We start from the raw sequence: 13,968 nt of genomic DNA on the forward strand, positions 1-13,968 counted from the left end.
ATTGGCGCCATCCCAGAAGGGGATACCTATCCACTTTTGTAGTTTTGAAACTGTATACGGCGAGGTCAGCGAAACAGCAAGACGGAAATTGGTTGTGTCCAGTGCCAAGCGTATATCTGGACCATAGGCAGTGGATATAAGGATGACATGATTGGGGGAGTATATTGTGTCTTGCAAGAATGCTTAATTGTAAACCGCAAGCTGGTTATAAAGCATTGCAGGGGTGTTGAAATGGAGGCTGGCTTCTACTTTAAGAAAAGATCTCGAGATGATAAGGGCCCGGCGAAGCTTCATGCACATGTTTGCGGTTTGGAATAGGAGGTGCGCTGTCGGAACGATTCTCGAACTTGACTTCTCAAAACTTTCTTAGTGAGTGGGTGTTTCAGAATTGACCCAGATCTATTGACTTTGAAGCAGACTTGTTAGGAATAATTGATTCGTGTTAAATGTTTACTTAAACTTAAATATCCTATAATGCACCTCGTTGGGAAGCGTTAGAAAGAAAAGACTACCACATCTTAAGAGTATAACATCACCTAGGCAATTCAGGAGACACTAGACTAAAAACAACTTCATCACCTCATCACCTTCATAGGTGGGCATGGATTTCCTAAGCGCCGTTTGAAAGGCCATCTGTTTCTAAGCGACATAGTAAGTGAAAGATATACCTGTAGTTTGTTAGATGCTTATCCCCAAAAGATCTACTGGGGCCTCGAAACGCTGAAGTCGCAGCGTCATCCTCAACTATGAACTTAATCTCTCACTGTGTTACATTCAAGCGGTGAAACCATCTGTTCACATTGAGGCGATACAGTGGTAAGACATGACTTGGGGAACGTGACTACTGAAGGTTTTGAGAGTGCATAAGGCCCACTGACGTGGAAGCAGAGGGCATCGCGTGAGAGTCTGTCTTAGAGACCGCCGCATGAGCATTGTAAATAGCATCAAGCATCATCACACACAGTCGCTTGTTTCAAAACTTCAGCAATCGCACAGCCAATTCTTGAGCTTTTTTGTTCCGGTTCTTTTGTTTAGGTCTGCGAATACCTTTGGCTATCAAGTGATATTATTTCCCTTTCTATGCTTGAGTAAAGACCTACATGTGAGAGGGAGACTCAAAGGTCAACGCGTCAAATATGTGTAGGAATGAGTGTGCGGCATTTTCCTCTCACAACTTGCAGTGGGTATTGTCTTCATTGAAGTCTGAGGGTCGTTGGGACCGGTGAAATGTTTCTTTGGTTTGAGATTAATCAAAATTGGAAGCTAGGAGACTCCTATAGCAAGTTGTCATTCATCGACTCTGAAGTTGATGTCAAAGGACTGGAGCATGGACCGGGAGCTGACGGAATGTTGGATCAGCCTTTTCGTCACCAGCTTACTGACCAGAGACCAGAGTCGCTCGAACCAGCGCATTCACCATCACCGCAACGGAATCGTTCCAATCTGTTGTTTTCCATGAAGGTTTCGGAAGTTTTATTGCCCAAGGTATACTTGAAGGCTTACCGAGTTAGTCGCGTAGGACGTTGGCCAATCCATTGGTGAAGCTCCTCCGAAAAATCTTAACCATGGTAAAACGCATGGTAAATCGGCTTCTCACCAATCGAATGATGTCGAATGTTTTGACATCATTTATGAATGATCTACTTTGTGCGGACGAAATTGTTTGGGGTCTGGGTTCTAGAGCGGCTAATGGGTTTGGTGAACTTGTTGTAGAGGCGCCTTGCGCCTGCTCTCTTATTTCTGTCTTGAGGCAGAGAAAATGGTAGCAAGATCGTGAGAGACTATCAGGCGTTCCAATTGAAACAAGAATCTCTTGGTTTGCTCGCCGGTGAAAACGGCTGTGATTTCCTCTAGGGTGACATCTCACGCGATTGAGGTTGATCTAAGAAGATGAGAAAGTTGTGTAATTAGGTGAGAAGATAGAAGAGAGGCTCTTATCGGCAGTAATTCTTCATGTGTTAGTGGAAGACGTACTGGAATAGGATTGACAGCTGCTACAGGTCGTTTTGCGTCATGTCGACTAACTTATCGGTTGGATTTTGCTGAAGAGGTGGCTCTATTTGGCGCCAGCTGGACATGAAACAGGGCATGAGTGTTTTGAGGCAAGATGGCTACAGTGCCAACTCCCAAAACATGGCAGCTGAGAAGGGAAGAAGGCTCCTGTTACTAAGTTTGCAAACGTTGCTACCCTAAGGTAGCTCATTACAGAGCACTGAACACTTTCACCAGCAAGAACAGATGAGTAAGTCTAGATGTTTTAGACAGAGTGATGTATATGGTACCTTGGCGTTTGCCAAGCTACCTTCACTTGCTAGCCCCCATTTAGAGGAGACGAGATTCTGAAAAGCCACAATTCCGTGGTGGGAGAATTCTGCTTAGATACCCTGACCGTAGCAACACCTTTCACGCTGATGTAGGCTTCGATTCTGATGGCATAAATAATAAAAGTGAGCAAAAGCGGCAAAAAGATATCTTCATAATAATGACCTCACGGAAAAACGGACATAGCGAATGAAAGCGATCCAGGGGGGTCTGATGAATGTCATGATGAAAGTTGAATGAGCCAGGTCAAGAAAGGCCCCCTTCGCTTAAGAATTCTCAGGTGAGCGGTGCAGGGCCTGTAAAACTGGAAAAGTGTTGTTGAATCAGAGTTGAGATTACGTAAGACAGCGCTGAGCACCGGCTCCCAATAGGTTCACGGGTACCCGTGCGTGTAAAATTTCACGGGTACCCGTGGAAATGACTAAGCAACCTGCCCACGTCAATGAACGCGTCTTGTGTCATACACCTTTCACGCGTTATTTGCATCCAGCACTTCAGTCATATATTCTTAAAAATGGAAATAGCTCTCAAAGACTCAATACTCACATTCCCAGACGACAGTCTCCCCCCTGAAAGCGATCATAAATCTCGCGATGAGCTTTTTATGTCAATCAACAACTGGGCGGCGACAAAGGGATACGCATTCACTACCGGGAGATCAACAAAGGAGAAAAGCGGACGACGGACGATTACATATTCATGCGATAGGTCGTGTCATCCGCCAAGCACATCAATAGCGCGGCAAAGGCAAACTACTAGTAGGGGGACTGGTTGTCAATTTTCCGTCCTTGCTAAGGAATCTTTGGATAAGAGCACATGGAGCTTGAGACACCGGCCCGATAAGCGTTTTTCTTCTCATAATCATCCCCCAAGCCAACATCCGTCTGCTCACCCAACGCATCGCAAGCTATCTGAGGAGGATCAAGCCAAGGTGGCCGGTCTTTCAAACGCTGGCGTCGCACCCAGGGACATCAGAACATACATACGACAAACGACAGACTCTATAGCGACCCAGCAGGATATCTACAATCATATTGCAGCCGCTAAACGAGATGTTCGTGAAGGGCAGACCTCGATCCATGCACTTGCCAATCAACTTGATGAGGAAGGCTTCTGGAGTCGCATGCAGTTTGCACCAGATGGCCGAGTTACGGCTGTCTTGTTCGCTCATCCAGATTCCTTAGCCCTTCTCCAAGCCTACCCAGACATCATGTTACTAGACTGTACCTATAAGACTAATAAGTATGGTATGCTACTTCTTGATATAGTTGGCGTCGATGCTTGCCAACGGTCGTTCTGTATTGCGTTTGCATTTCTTAGCGGCGAGGCAGAAGATGACTATACCTGGGCTTTGGAGCGGGTCAAATCCTTGTATAGTCAGTGCAACGCTAGCCTACCTGCGGTTATCCTCACAGATCGCTGCTTAGCATGCATTAACGCTGTTGCAACCATCTTCCCCTCTTCTGCATCTTTGCTTTGCCTCTGGCATGCGAACAAGGCCGTTCTTCAACATTGTAATCCAGCTTTTGACTCTACTAAGCCAAAGACAGTCAACAATCCTGCAGCGCTCAAACCTTCAACTCAGAGCTGGGAAGAATTCTATAACTCCTGGCATTCGATCATCAGCTCGCCATCTGAGGTGGTTTTTGAGGAGCGCGTTTCCCAGTTTGAGGAACGCTATCTTCTGGACCATCTCGAAGAAGTCGGCTATGTTACGTCCGTTTGGTTGAAACCATACAAGGAGAAGCTAGTGAAAGCCTGGGTCGATCAGCATACCCATTTTGGCAATGTGGCTACTTCGCGAGTTGAGGGTATTCATGCACTACTTAAATCGCACTTGAAACGATCCACATTAGACCTTTTTGAAGCTTGGCGAGCAATGAAGCATGCTTTACTAAATCAGCTATCGGATCTAAAGTCAAATCAAGTTAAACAGCAAATACGGATACCAGTTGAGCTTTCAGGGTCAATGTACGGCGCAGTGCTTGGCTGGGTATCGCATGAAGCCTTGCGCAAAGTAGAAGAGCAACGGAAGCTGCTCACGAAGAAAGACACAAATCCTTCCACAGCCTGTACGGGGACGTTTTCTCGAGTATATAGTCTCCCATGCTTACACAAATTGAAGACTTTACAAGAACAGAATCTTGTTCTTCTACGTGAGCACTTCCATGCACATTGGCATTTGAGGCGTGATGGAGCGCCGCAGCTATTGCTGGAGCCTCGCCAGCGCATAGAGCCCAGGTTGCAATTAGAGAATCCCAGTATTCCCAAATCAAGCACTAGACGAGAGCCTAGCGGGTTCGAAGTTGTTGAAGTTGCTTCACGGGCCCCAAGCAAATGCAGTAGGTGTCATACAGTTGGCCATACTATGACTTCAAAGGCATGCCCTCTGCGATACACGCATTTATTGCCTGAACCGACACCTACTCCAGATCCAGCTACAGTATCAACTGCGATATTTACCGGGACGACGACAGATACACAAGAACCTCCTTCAAACGCCGTGCAGGACGTACCAGAGTTGGTTCAACCGACTATTGCTATAGTGGTAGAGACCAGTATATCACCACCTCGGGTATTATCACCATTTGCGCATTCGCATTCACCTTCGCTGCCAGGATACGATTCACCTCAGGCGATATACGGACGGTACTATGCAGCAAGAAGCGCCTGGTACGGTGCTCAACCTCGTGGGAGTGTCAAAACAAACCAGGAGTATCGAAGGGCAATGGGACTTCCGCTACGTTATGACAAAAAGTGTTATGAGTGGTGTCTTGACTATAAGCAGATGAAAGGACGCTGCACTACCTCATACGGGTCAAGGGATTGGACGAAGGAGGAGATGATGGCTTATCTGGACTGGGATAGGGCTGAACACAAACGGGTCGATGAGCTGATTATTGCGGAAGATGGACAAAACCCCTTTAAAAACAGTGAGAGAGGTATGAGCGAAGTCTGGAAACGAGTCGAGCAAGATAAGGCAGAGCAGGAGGCGTTATACGCTGGTAGTAAGCCCGAAGAGTGCATCGTAGTAAAGTCGTAAACTTTCCGGATAAGTTTGATGCAGGCCGTGCCTCTCATTGGCTCATGAGCCCCATATCAGAGTTGCTTAGTCATTTCCACGGGTACCCGTGAAATTTTACACGCACGGGTACCCGTGAACCTATTGGGAGCCCTGAGCACCGCTATCTAACATAAAACTTATGAGAGGCACGGAACAATATCAAAGCAGACACCCGCAAGCTGCGACCTTCTGGGACGTACTGCGGATTTGTATTCTCAGTTTAAAACGGAGAAAAAAGAAGCTGGATTGATTGTGCGTAGGGTTGGGTGAATAAGCGTCTCCTGATTTGTTATAGCAGAGCAACAGAGGCGCACGGTTCAATGGCTCATCACTAGAATCCGTTGCAAATGGTACCTCATAGTATTATCGGCCAGACCGTTTAGTGCTTCCGACATGATCACTACCAGTACTACCATACGTATTCTACTTCTCTCTGTATGAGGGACACTTCCCAACTTTCCTAATTTTGGTTTTCGTGAACACTGCTGTTTTCACCACTAAAACTACCAAGCGGGACGCCATTGTTAGTTGACCTGACCGAAATAGAGTGTCTGGTCCCCACCTACATACTCCTTTAGGCGATGATGCGCACAGTGATTGGCTGCACCGTCCTCTCCATTCTCAACGTAGTGCACCGGCCAGAGTGTGGACGACTTTACAACACTCACTACATTCGCTGTGGGTAATTTGCATAATCAACCCAAATAACAAGAGACTCTATTGTTATGTATTAGTCGCAGTCTTTTTTTTTTTTTTTTTCTTCAAATTCTGAGTGCACGGTCGCTTCTGTACCTCGCCCAAACTGGCACGGTTGGTTCGCGCTGGATTACATACTTATTTGTACCTCCAGTACGTACCCAAGCCCTCAGTTACAGAGCTGAGGGGGTTTGACAGAGGTAGTGGTATGTAATACGATGGATTGGATGTTCTGAATGCACTTAATGGGTGAATCTAACTTATTGGGCTTACATAACAGGGTGGCTGTTAACAGGGGGCGTGTCGACCAGCAATCAACCACAGCATACAGGGGTTGCGCAAACAAAAGTGGATGAATGAAAGACAAACACAAACAAGCAAATTATGATAACAGTAGAAACAAATACTTGGTTGTACTAAGAATTACCGGCGAGATGTCATTTATGAAGACTTTAATGGCTAAAAGACACACGTAGCGATTTAGATGTGCCTTATTCAGATCCTTCCAACTCTCCTTTCCGTTTGGCCAATGAAGAAGCTATCCACCCCTAAAAAGACCTTACTACAGCTAACCAGAGTAACTGCTAGCACTAACATATACTTCCCAAGCTCGGCAAGTCCACAGCTGCCATGGCCCGCGAGGCTGAGGGAGATTGTGACTGTGAGCCTGAGGCTCATGTTTTGGCTGTGGCTGAACCTACTACGACCGGAGAAAACATCACCACAACAACACCAGTCAACTCTGACGCCCGCCTTTCGCCTTCTCAATCTCTTCTTCACCAACCCCGAATGCAAAAGTCTCCAACACATCCACAAGACGGCTTCAGCGCTCTTCGTTTCAGCGTTGGCATCCCCTCTCGTCGAAGGATATCAACTCGCCCCAACTCGAACCCCAACCACGATATCAACCACGAAGTCGACGTCGACAACGATACCGTTTTGCAACCCCTCGAGATTTGCTTTCATGCCTCCTTTGAGCCCGACCCCGACCGTCCCCTGTCTCTGCATCTCAACGACCACCAGAGCATTTTGCTGCATCATTCGCCCCCCATCTTGTCGACCCCAACCCCGCCACACTTCATCCTCGAGTGCGACCCCGTTATCATCATCCCACCGAGAGTCCCTGTGGACTCAGCACAAAAGAACCATGACCCCCAATCGACAAGAAGAAGTACAAGAGTGGCGATTTGGCGTCTGGCACTTGGTTTCCTCCTCCCTGTCATCCTCGCTGTCGTCATCCATCTCCTCCTCTCTGACTTCAAGAATACCTCGTCCTCACCAAAGCCTCTACATCAGCCACAAGAAGAAACGGATTGTTGTAGCGAGAGAAGAACTGGTGAGGTGGAAAACACAGAGGTCCTCATGACCATCTTGGATGATCTTCTTGCCCTTGCCCAGGCCTGGGCTGCCATACCACAGACCATCCTCACCATGGGCCGCACTGGCGCCGTATCGGGCCCTCGACCTACCGACGACGCCTACCTTGTGCGAACCTATAGCAAAACATCACCACTATCGGAAGCCGGCGATCTCTCTCGCATTATTGTGCGCTCACTCGCCCGAATCCAGCCTCTCAACGACAATCTTCGTCGCCCTGCCCGCTACCTGGCCCTCGCCATCCCCAAATCCGCAGATGCCGCCAAGCACATATGGGATTTTGACCTAGAGAACAATGCCGGCTTCCTCTGGATTCCAAGTGTGCTGTCTGCCCTGGAATGGGCACGTGACGAGCTCAGGAACACTGTCATTGATCCTGCTGCAACCTCCTTCATTGCCTCGTCAGGGGCTGATGACTTGAGCGCTTTGCGGAAGAGAAGGCTTCGTGCCATAAACAATACCGACGGAAACTTCAATGGTTCAGAGCGCCTGGCGGTTCACGACACCTCGAACGCGATTCGTCACGTCCTTGACATCTACAACAAGACCATTGTTGACGAACTCCTCATTAACGAACACTGCACTTTTTTCGAGCTCTGCCGCTCCGACGACGACGCTTACCGCTACCACCCGGTCTGTCAAATGCCGAGACTCGACCCTGATGATGTTTCCGCCACCGCAGATATACGACCTCTCGTCAACTTCCTCGAACAATGGCGAGATACCCAGCATGAGAGTGGCAACGGCCCAGGGGCGGCTCAGAGCACGGGAAAAGAAAAGACTCGCGGCCTCAAGGAACCTGCACTCGTGGTGCTCGCACGCCATCTGACGGGAATGGCAAGCGAAATAGACAGCCTCTTCCGGCTCATCCGAGTCAACAGAATGTGGAATCCGCTCTTGCCTGCTGAACAATCCCGCCCGTCTGCACGGCCACATCTCACGCTCTGGGAACAATACTTCAGTTCCGACAAACACCGAAGACGCAAAGAGGCTGCTTCTGATCTACAGCGAGCCGCTGCCCGTCTGTCGGTGCTGCGCACGTCATCCATCATGGACCAGGAGATGGCTGTGGTTAGGGCGACCATATCGGCTCGTTCCATCTGCACACGCCTGTCAGCCCTGCAGTCTTCTCTTGGGGACCTCCAGGAAGGCTACGGCTGGGTCAGGGTCTCGTACGAGGATGCGCCATCTATTGAGTTTACAAAGGACGGCCGGGAACTACTACATATACACCCACCTCGTCGCGCGCAACTCTGGCATAACGTCATGCCACATCCATTAGCACAAGCTGAAATGGTGGAGGCGGTACGCGCAAGAGTGCAAAGCATGGCACTAAATGTCTCGGCAGATCTAGCACGTCTCGTGTCAGCACAGAAGCGCATGGCCTCAGAATCGCGCTCCTTGGTCGCCGAGCAGTTGACGACCGCCGGTGGAGATGAAGTTGACGGTGAAGTTTTCGATGACAGACCCATGACGGATGACGAAACGGAAACATTTGCTCGAATGGAGCCGGTTTTCGGTAATGCTGCTGCATAAATAAAGAGTGCTATTGTAGTATATCTCGTGGTTCTATGCTGTCAAAGTGAGTTACATAACTACGAGGTTTGGTTGATTACTTGGTGAGGGAAATAACACCATCTGTATTTAGACCTCCGTAGAAGAGATTATAAAAGCCAAAGTAGACATAGCAAGTTTACACCCTAATAAACCAGCCACAGTTGGTGCTTTTGATGAATTCAACTTGCTCTTGCTAACCGGGGACGTATCGGATTACGTAAGCAACATCCAACCGCAGCACACGAGAAAAGTTGGTGGCGTCACAACGGCACCAAGCAAAAGGACAAAATTAGTGGTAAAAGTGGTGTGTCTCCGCTAAGTTCCTCGGTGCCCCCCGGTTGGTACCAAATACACATGCTGAGTCATCAATACCCACCTGCCGTGGCCAAGTGTTGCCGCCTGCCAGCAACACGTAGTTACGTCCTAGGGCTTTTACTCTCCTGCTCCCGACAACTAAAACAACAGCAACAAGAACACCTCTAATACTCAACGTAACATCAAAAACCCTACGGAATCAAACTTATTTGAACTGTACTCGTGGGCCACCTAGCAAGACAGTGCTACATATACGGAGTCATTGGTCACACCAAACCCAGTCCCTGCATTACTCCGCCGCGGCATCGGGTCTTGAGAAAAAGACCATGGGTGATCAAGCCACAGTCTTTCTCTCGAGACCAAAACAACCCCAGCGGTATACGGAGCTGGGACAGCACATGCAGCAGTTGACTGATAGTTGACAAAGGGTATTTGGTAAAGACCGCAGATACATTCAACACACGACCCTAGTCACGGCCTTTGTCATGCCTCGAAATCTTACGACTTCGTTCCACGCAACGTACCAAACCTTCAGAGTTGTCTCAGCACAGGGCTGCTAATTTCCTATTCTCATCTTCCACTTGTACGGCGTCCCATCGGTTGATGAATATGGCTGGCCAGACCACACACACCACACGGATAAAGGAACCCAACGAGCAGAGGATAAGGTAGAGGGAAGCGCGCAGCCCCAAGAAATTTGCACCAGACCAGACCTTACTCTTCCGAAGGTAGGACGCGACTTTGTCCGATGTGCTTGATTTGGCATTCTGAGTCAGGTGGGTTTCGCTTAGTGCGGCTCACTCTCCCATTCTCATCCTCCACTTATTAGGTATCCTTTCCATCGATGAGCATGGCTGGCCAGACCACACACATCTTGCGAAAGAAGGAACTCAATGAGCAGAGAATGCGATAGAGGGAAACGCGCTGCCCCAAGAAATTTACACCAACTCCCCTCATACCGAAGCTGAGCAGTGGGAGCCCACCCTCGATGTGACTTTGTCCGACATACTCAACCTGACCATCCAAAAGGACGTTAGGGAGTTTCGGACGTGCCCATGATGTACGAAGTGTGTGGCGAGGGACTTGAGGTGGATGTAGCAGATCGAGGTTGCAGGTGCGAGATGGACGACTAGCATTTGCTACTGCTGTTCGGAATATTGCTTGCTCCTGATGCCCTTGTGTGGGTGACGTCTGATTCAAGTCAGTCAACGGGAACACAAACTCCAGCATCACGTTCCGCGACGAACCTTGAAAAGGGACCAGTCATGCTACAACCTTCTGTGCATGAGGAAGATATTGCAACTCATTGAGAAGTGTATTTCATGAGACTCATTGGGTCCGTGATGGGCCCCCGAAGAGGGCATCATTCAAATCTCGTCAATTTCCCTCTTTTTGATGTGGTTGTTGGTTTTCAGAGTGGAAGTGTCAGGACATTATACACTGATGAAGGGAGAAACAGGTGTAATTATGGTAGAGCTGGTCAAAGGTCAGTCTATCCTCCCCTTCTTCTACTCACGCGCATTGAGTAGAACGTTAGTTATGTTTGTCGTGTCCTCCATACTCTGACTTCTTCTTGTCTCACATTGTTAGGTTGACGACCCTGAACGGCGAAATTGAGTGGACGAAAAAGTGTCTGTATGACCTAGACATACAGACCCACGGTTGCGACATGTCGTTTGACGACGAAGTTGTCGTTAGCTAAGTGTCACTCACTTTGGACTCACAGCTCTGCGGCCAAAGGAGCGGTGAAGTAGCAGAATGACGACAATTCATGCGAATTCGTGCGTGATCGTCCCCAGCAGTGGGTGAATAGCGAGTGGTGATGCTGGCTCTCTTGGCCGGCCTTCCGCATGGGGTTCCGGATGCCCACACATATCTATTGAGTTGCATGAACATGTTCATCCCTTGCATGCATGCATCCCAGAACTGCATACAGAGCTGCACACACGAAGTGGAGGGCACTACGGACAGCAATCGCCGTGATAAACAGAAGATTTGAGGTCTTGAATTCAACTTGAGCCGGGTGAGCTAAACCAAGCCAGAGCACACAACGCTTGAACTATCTACTGTCCGTCCTCATGCAACAAACGGCTGAAGGCGTGACGGAGGAACCTAGTGCTTCTGCGCCATGCATTCACATCAGCCTTGTCCACCGCCTCCTCCAGTTGCGCCCAAAGTCTCACCCGATCTCGAACCAGGCCCGCTAAGATGGCCTCCACATCTTTGTCTCGCTGACTAGTAACCGGCGCGGTGTCCCTGGGCAGCGAGGGAAATCGGAATCCGCGCTCTTGCATCGCTAGATCGACCATTCTGCGACGAGTTGCGCGGATATGCTGTGTGAGGGACTCAGACTTGACTGCGGCAAAATCGGAGACTGAATGGTTTGTCGGGTTTGCTGACTCTGATGAATCTGAACATGCAGAAGAACCTGAACAGGAGGAGCCAGATGAGTCCGAAGAGTCATTTGAATTGGGTGAGCTCGAGCTTTCGGAGACAAGATTGGGTTGCATTTCATCGTGCAGCCGTGCTTGAGTGAGTGTAGGGGGGGCAGAGTGAAGAGCTCCACGATCCTTGCTCTCGACCTCTTCACCAGACTGCGTCCGTCCCGGCGAAGTTTCTACAGATAAACGTGGGACCTTTTCGGCGATGTTCATCCAGGCAATGCGGATCTCTTCATTCCACGTAAACACGAACCCACCAGCATCGGCATCGAATTTCTGCGTAACAACGCCATCATTAACCCAACCGCTCATCTGGTGCGCAAAGTGCGTGAGCATGCGATCTCTAAACCCGAACCATTGCGCGTCGGTGATGCGCGTCGTGTCTAGGTCGATGGAGGCGGCGACAGTTCTCAGGTTCTCATCAGTACAGCCAACGCAAGAGAAACGATCAGATGGCGAGAGCGAAGCCGGCGAGTGCGAGTGACGCGCGAGGAACCCACGCAAAATGTTGCGTTCATCTACAGTCCACGAGATGCGGATACGCCGTGGCGACTTGCGGCCTGGTGTTTTGGGTACCAGCTGGTCGAGAAAGCAGTCCCGCCACTTCACGAGCATGGGTGACTCTGAGCCCGGAGTTAGGCCCGGTTTTGCCAGAAGTTGCGATGATGTTGCCATGCTGGTTGTGTAAGAGAAAGATCTTAGCCAGGACTGTCCTTGAATGAGAGAGTTACTCTTACCAACAGATATGAAATGGGCGCCGATAATGACTGTTTGTACTCCCCTTCCACCTCTTCCGAGCCTGGACCAGGCTTGAAGTGATTACGTTATTAACTACATCCTTTCCGTCCGTCCACCGTTTGCATTCTCACCGCCGTTATCTGTAACGTTGAACACAAGGAAGCAATCTTGTACGCTTGGAATCGCATTACTTTTCGTTGCGTCTCTTCAAGAACAGATCAAGAGAAACACCCTCCATTGTCTCTCATTCCCATTCCAGTCATCAAGTCGATCGTCGAAACGCTATGGCTTCATTTTCAACGGCGGCACCGCCTCTTCGAAGCCTTCGGGTACAGCCAATGTCTTCCTTGTCTTATGACAGCCTGCAGCGTTTAGAGAAGGGGGAGCCGGCCGACACGCTCAACTTCTCGCCAGTGACGTTGGAGGCTGTCCAACATCTAGCTGCCGGAAGGCCGTGGGAAGATATGCAACACGAGACGCAGGTCCGCACAAACGACCTCATGACCTACTTCCCTTCCCTCTTCAACAGCAAGCCGTTGACCGCCGCCCCATCTGTAGTTCCCTCCGACATCAGCCGTCTGAACTCCTGGCCGTCGACGCCTGCCCGGCTGCCACAAGAAGCCCTCTTAGACCGCCAGGCACGGTCGTGGCATTATCCTCGTGATGAACCGTCTCGCATGGGGGATCTCCTCTCCAGCCCTCCTCTAGCCCCACGACCTGGTAAAGGCCCCCCTTACCGAGGCGGTCTCAAGTCTCCTCTTCATGCATGCTCAGCTAACAAACTCAACCTAGCAGCACCAGCTTCAGTTCACACGCCAATAGACCTTGCAACGAGCCAATTCCTCTCGGGCCTCCAGCTCGCTGCCACACCGCCGCGACCGATCAACGCCTCCATCCGGGACGACAGCCGCACTCATCAGCATTATAACCTGCCCACACCGATACCCGCCGTGCAACCGAGTGCGAGGACGAACGAGCAGGCTAGGCTCGATGAGCTGACGCAAATTCACAGGCTATCCTTGCGTCGGTGGAGAGAATTGCTGGATAAGGTATTTGACGAGGAGGAGACAATGGCTTCGATCGAGATGGAGGCATCCAGGCTCCAGCATACCATTGCGTCTGTGGGAATGGTATCGCCGTCCAATACTAAGAAGACGCCCCACGCCGGTGGCAGCGATTTCGGCATTAGAGGACTATGTGATCCGTTCATAGTGGATGCCGGTGGTGGTGCTAAAGACGATGATGATGGCCAGGGGTCCTCGTCGGAGATGAACTGCAAGACGCACCAGAAGAAGAAGAAAAAGAAGAACAAGAAGCAGCGGTCTAAGCATGGAAAAGGAAAAGAGAAGGACGTTGTTGGGAGCGCAAGCGAGGAGGCGACGACAGGTAACTAGTGGAAAGTGAAATGTACGTCTGCGTCCAGACCGAAGCCTGGGCTTGACTCGAAGATTCGGGTTC

General features: G+C 49.8%; 5 protein-coding genes across 5 annotated transcripts; 3 read left to right on the forward strand and 2 right to left on the reverse strand.

Moving 5' to 3' along the window:
• Positions 1 to 2,764: 2,764 nt before the first annotated feature.
• CTRU02_215701 (mule transposase domain protein) lies at positions 2,765 to 5,365 on the forward strand (the record flags this gene model as incomplete). The annotated part of the gene is made up of 1 exon (XM_070206538.1): positions 2,765 to 5,365. One exon carries the CDS (start codon positions 2,765 to 2,767, stop codon positions 5,363 to 5,365), a length of 2,601 nt encoding a protein of 866 aa, XP_070059780.1.
• On the reverse strand, positions 5,173 to 5,349 carry CTRU02_215702 (uncharacterized protein; the record flags this gene model as incomplete). The annotated part of the gene is made up of 1 exon (XM_070206539.1): positions 5,173 to 5,349. The coding sequence occupies one exon, from the start codon at positions 5,347 to 5,349 to the stop codon at positions 5,173 to 5,175; it is 177 nt and encodes a 58-aa protein (XP_070059781.1).
• A 1,506-nt stretch (positions 5,366 to 6,871) lies between the features above and the next one.
• CTRU02_215703 (uncharacterized protein) lies at positions 6,872 to 8,995 on the forward strand (the record flags this gene model as incomplete). Its single annotated transcript, XM_036733142.2, has 1 exon — positions 6,872 to 8,995. One exon carries the CDS (start codon positions 6,872 to 6,874, stop codon positions 8,993 to 8,995), a length of 2,124 nt encoding a protein of 707 aa, XP_036575090.2.
• Positions 8,996 to 11,394: 2,399 nt separating this feature from the next.
• On the reverse strand, positions 11,395 to 12,387 carry CTRU02_215704 (uncharacterized protein; the record flags this gene model as incomplete). Its single annotated transcript, XM_036733143.2, has 1 exon — positions 11,395 to 12,387. One exon carries the CDS (start codon positions 12,385 to 12,387, stop codon positions 11,395 to 11,397), a length of 993 nt encoding a protein of 330 aa, XP_036575091.2.
• A 461-nt stretch (positions 12,388 to 12,848) lies between these two features.
• On the forward strand, positions 12,849 to 13,904 carry CTRU02_215705 (uncharacterized protein; the record flags this gene model as incomplete). The annotated part of the gene is made up of 2 exons (XM_070206540.1): positions 12,849 to 13,230; positions 13,303 to 13,904. The coding sequence occupies 2 exons, from the start codon at positions 12,849 to 12,851 to the stop codon at positions 13,902 to 13,904; spliced, it is 984 nt and encodes a 327-aa protein (XP_070059782.1).
• Positions 13,905 to 13,968: the final 64 nt, after the last annotated feature.

The sequence above is a fragment of the Colletotrichum truncatum genome, assembly GCF_014235925.2.
Source record: "Colletotrichum truncatum strain CMES1059 chromosome Unknown Contig_0018, whole genome shotgun sequence".
Taxonomy (NCBI): Eukaryota; Fungi; Ascomycota; class Sordariomycetes; order Glomerellales; family Glomerellaceae; genus Colletotrichum; species Colletotrichum truncatum.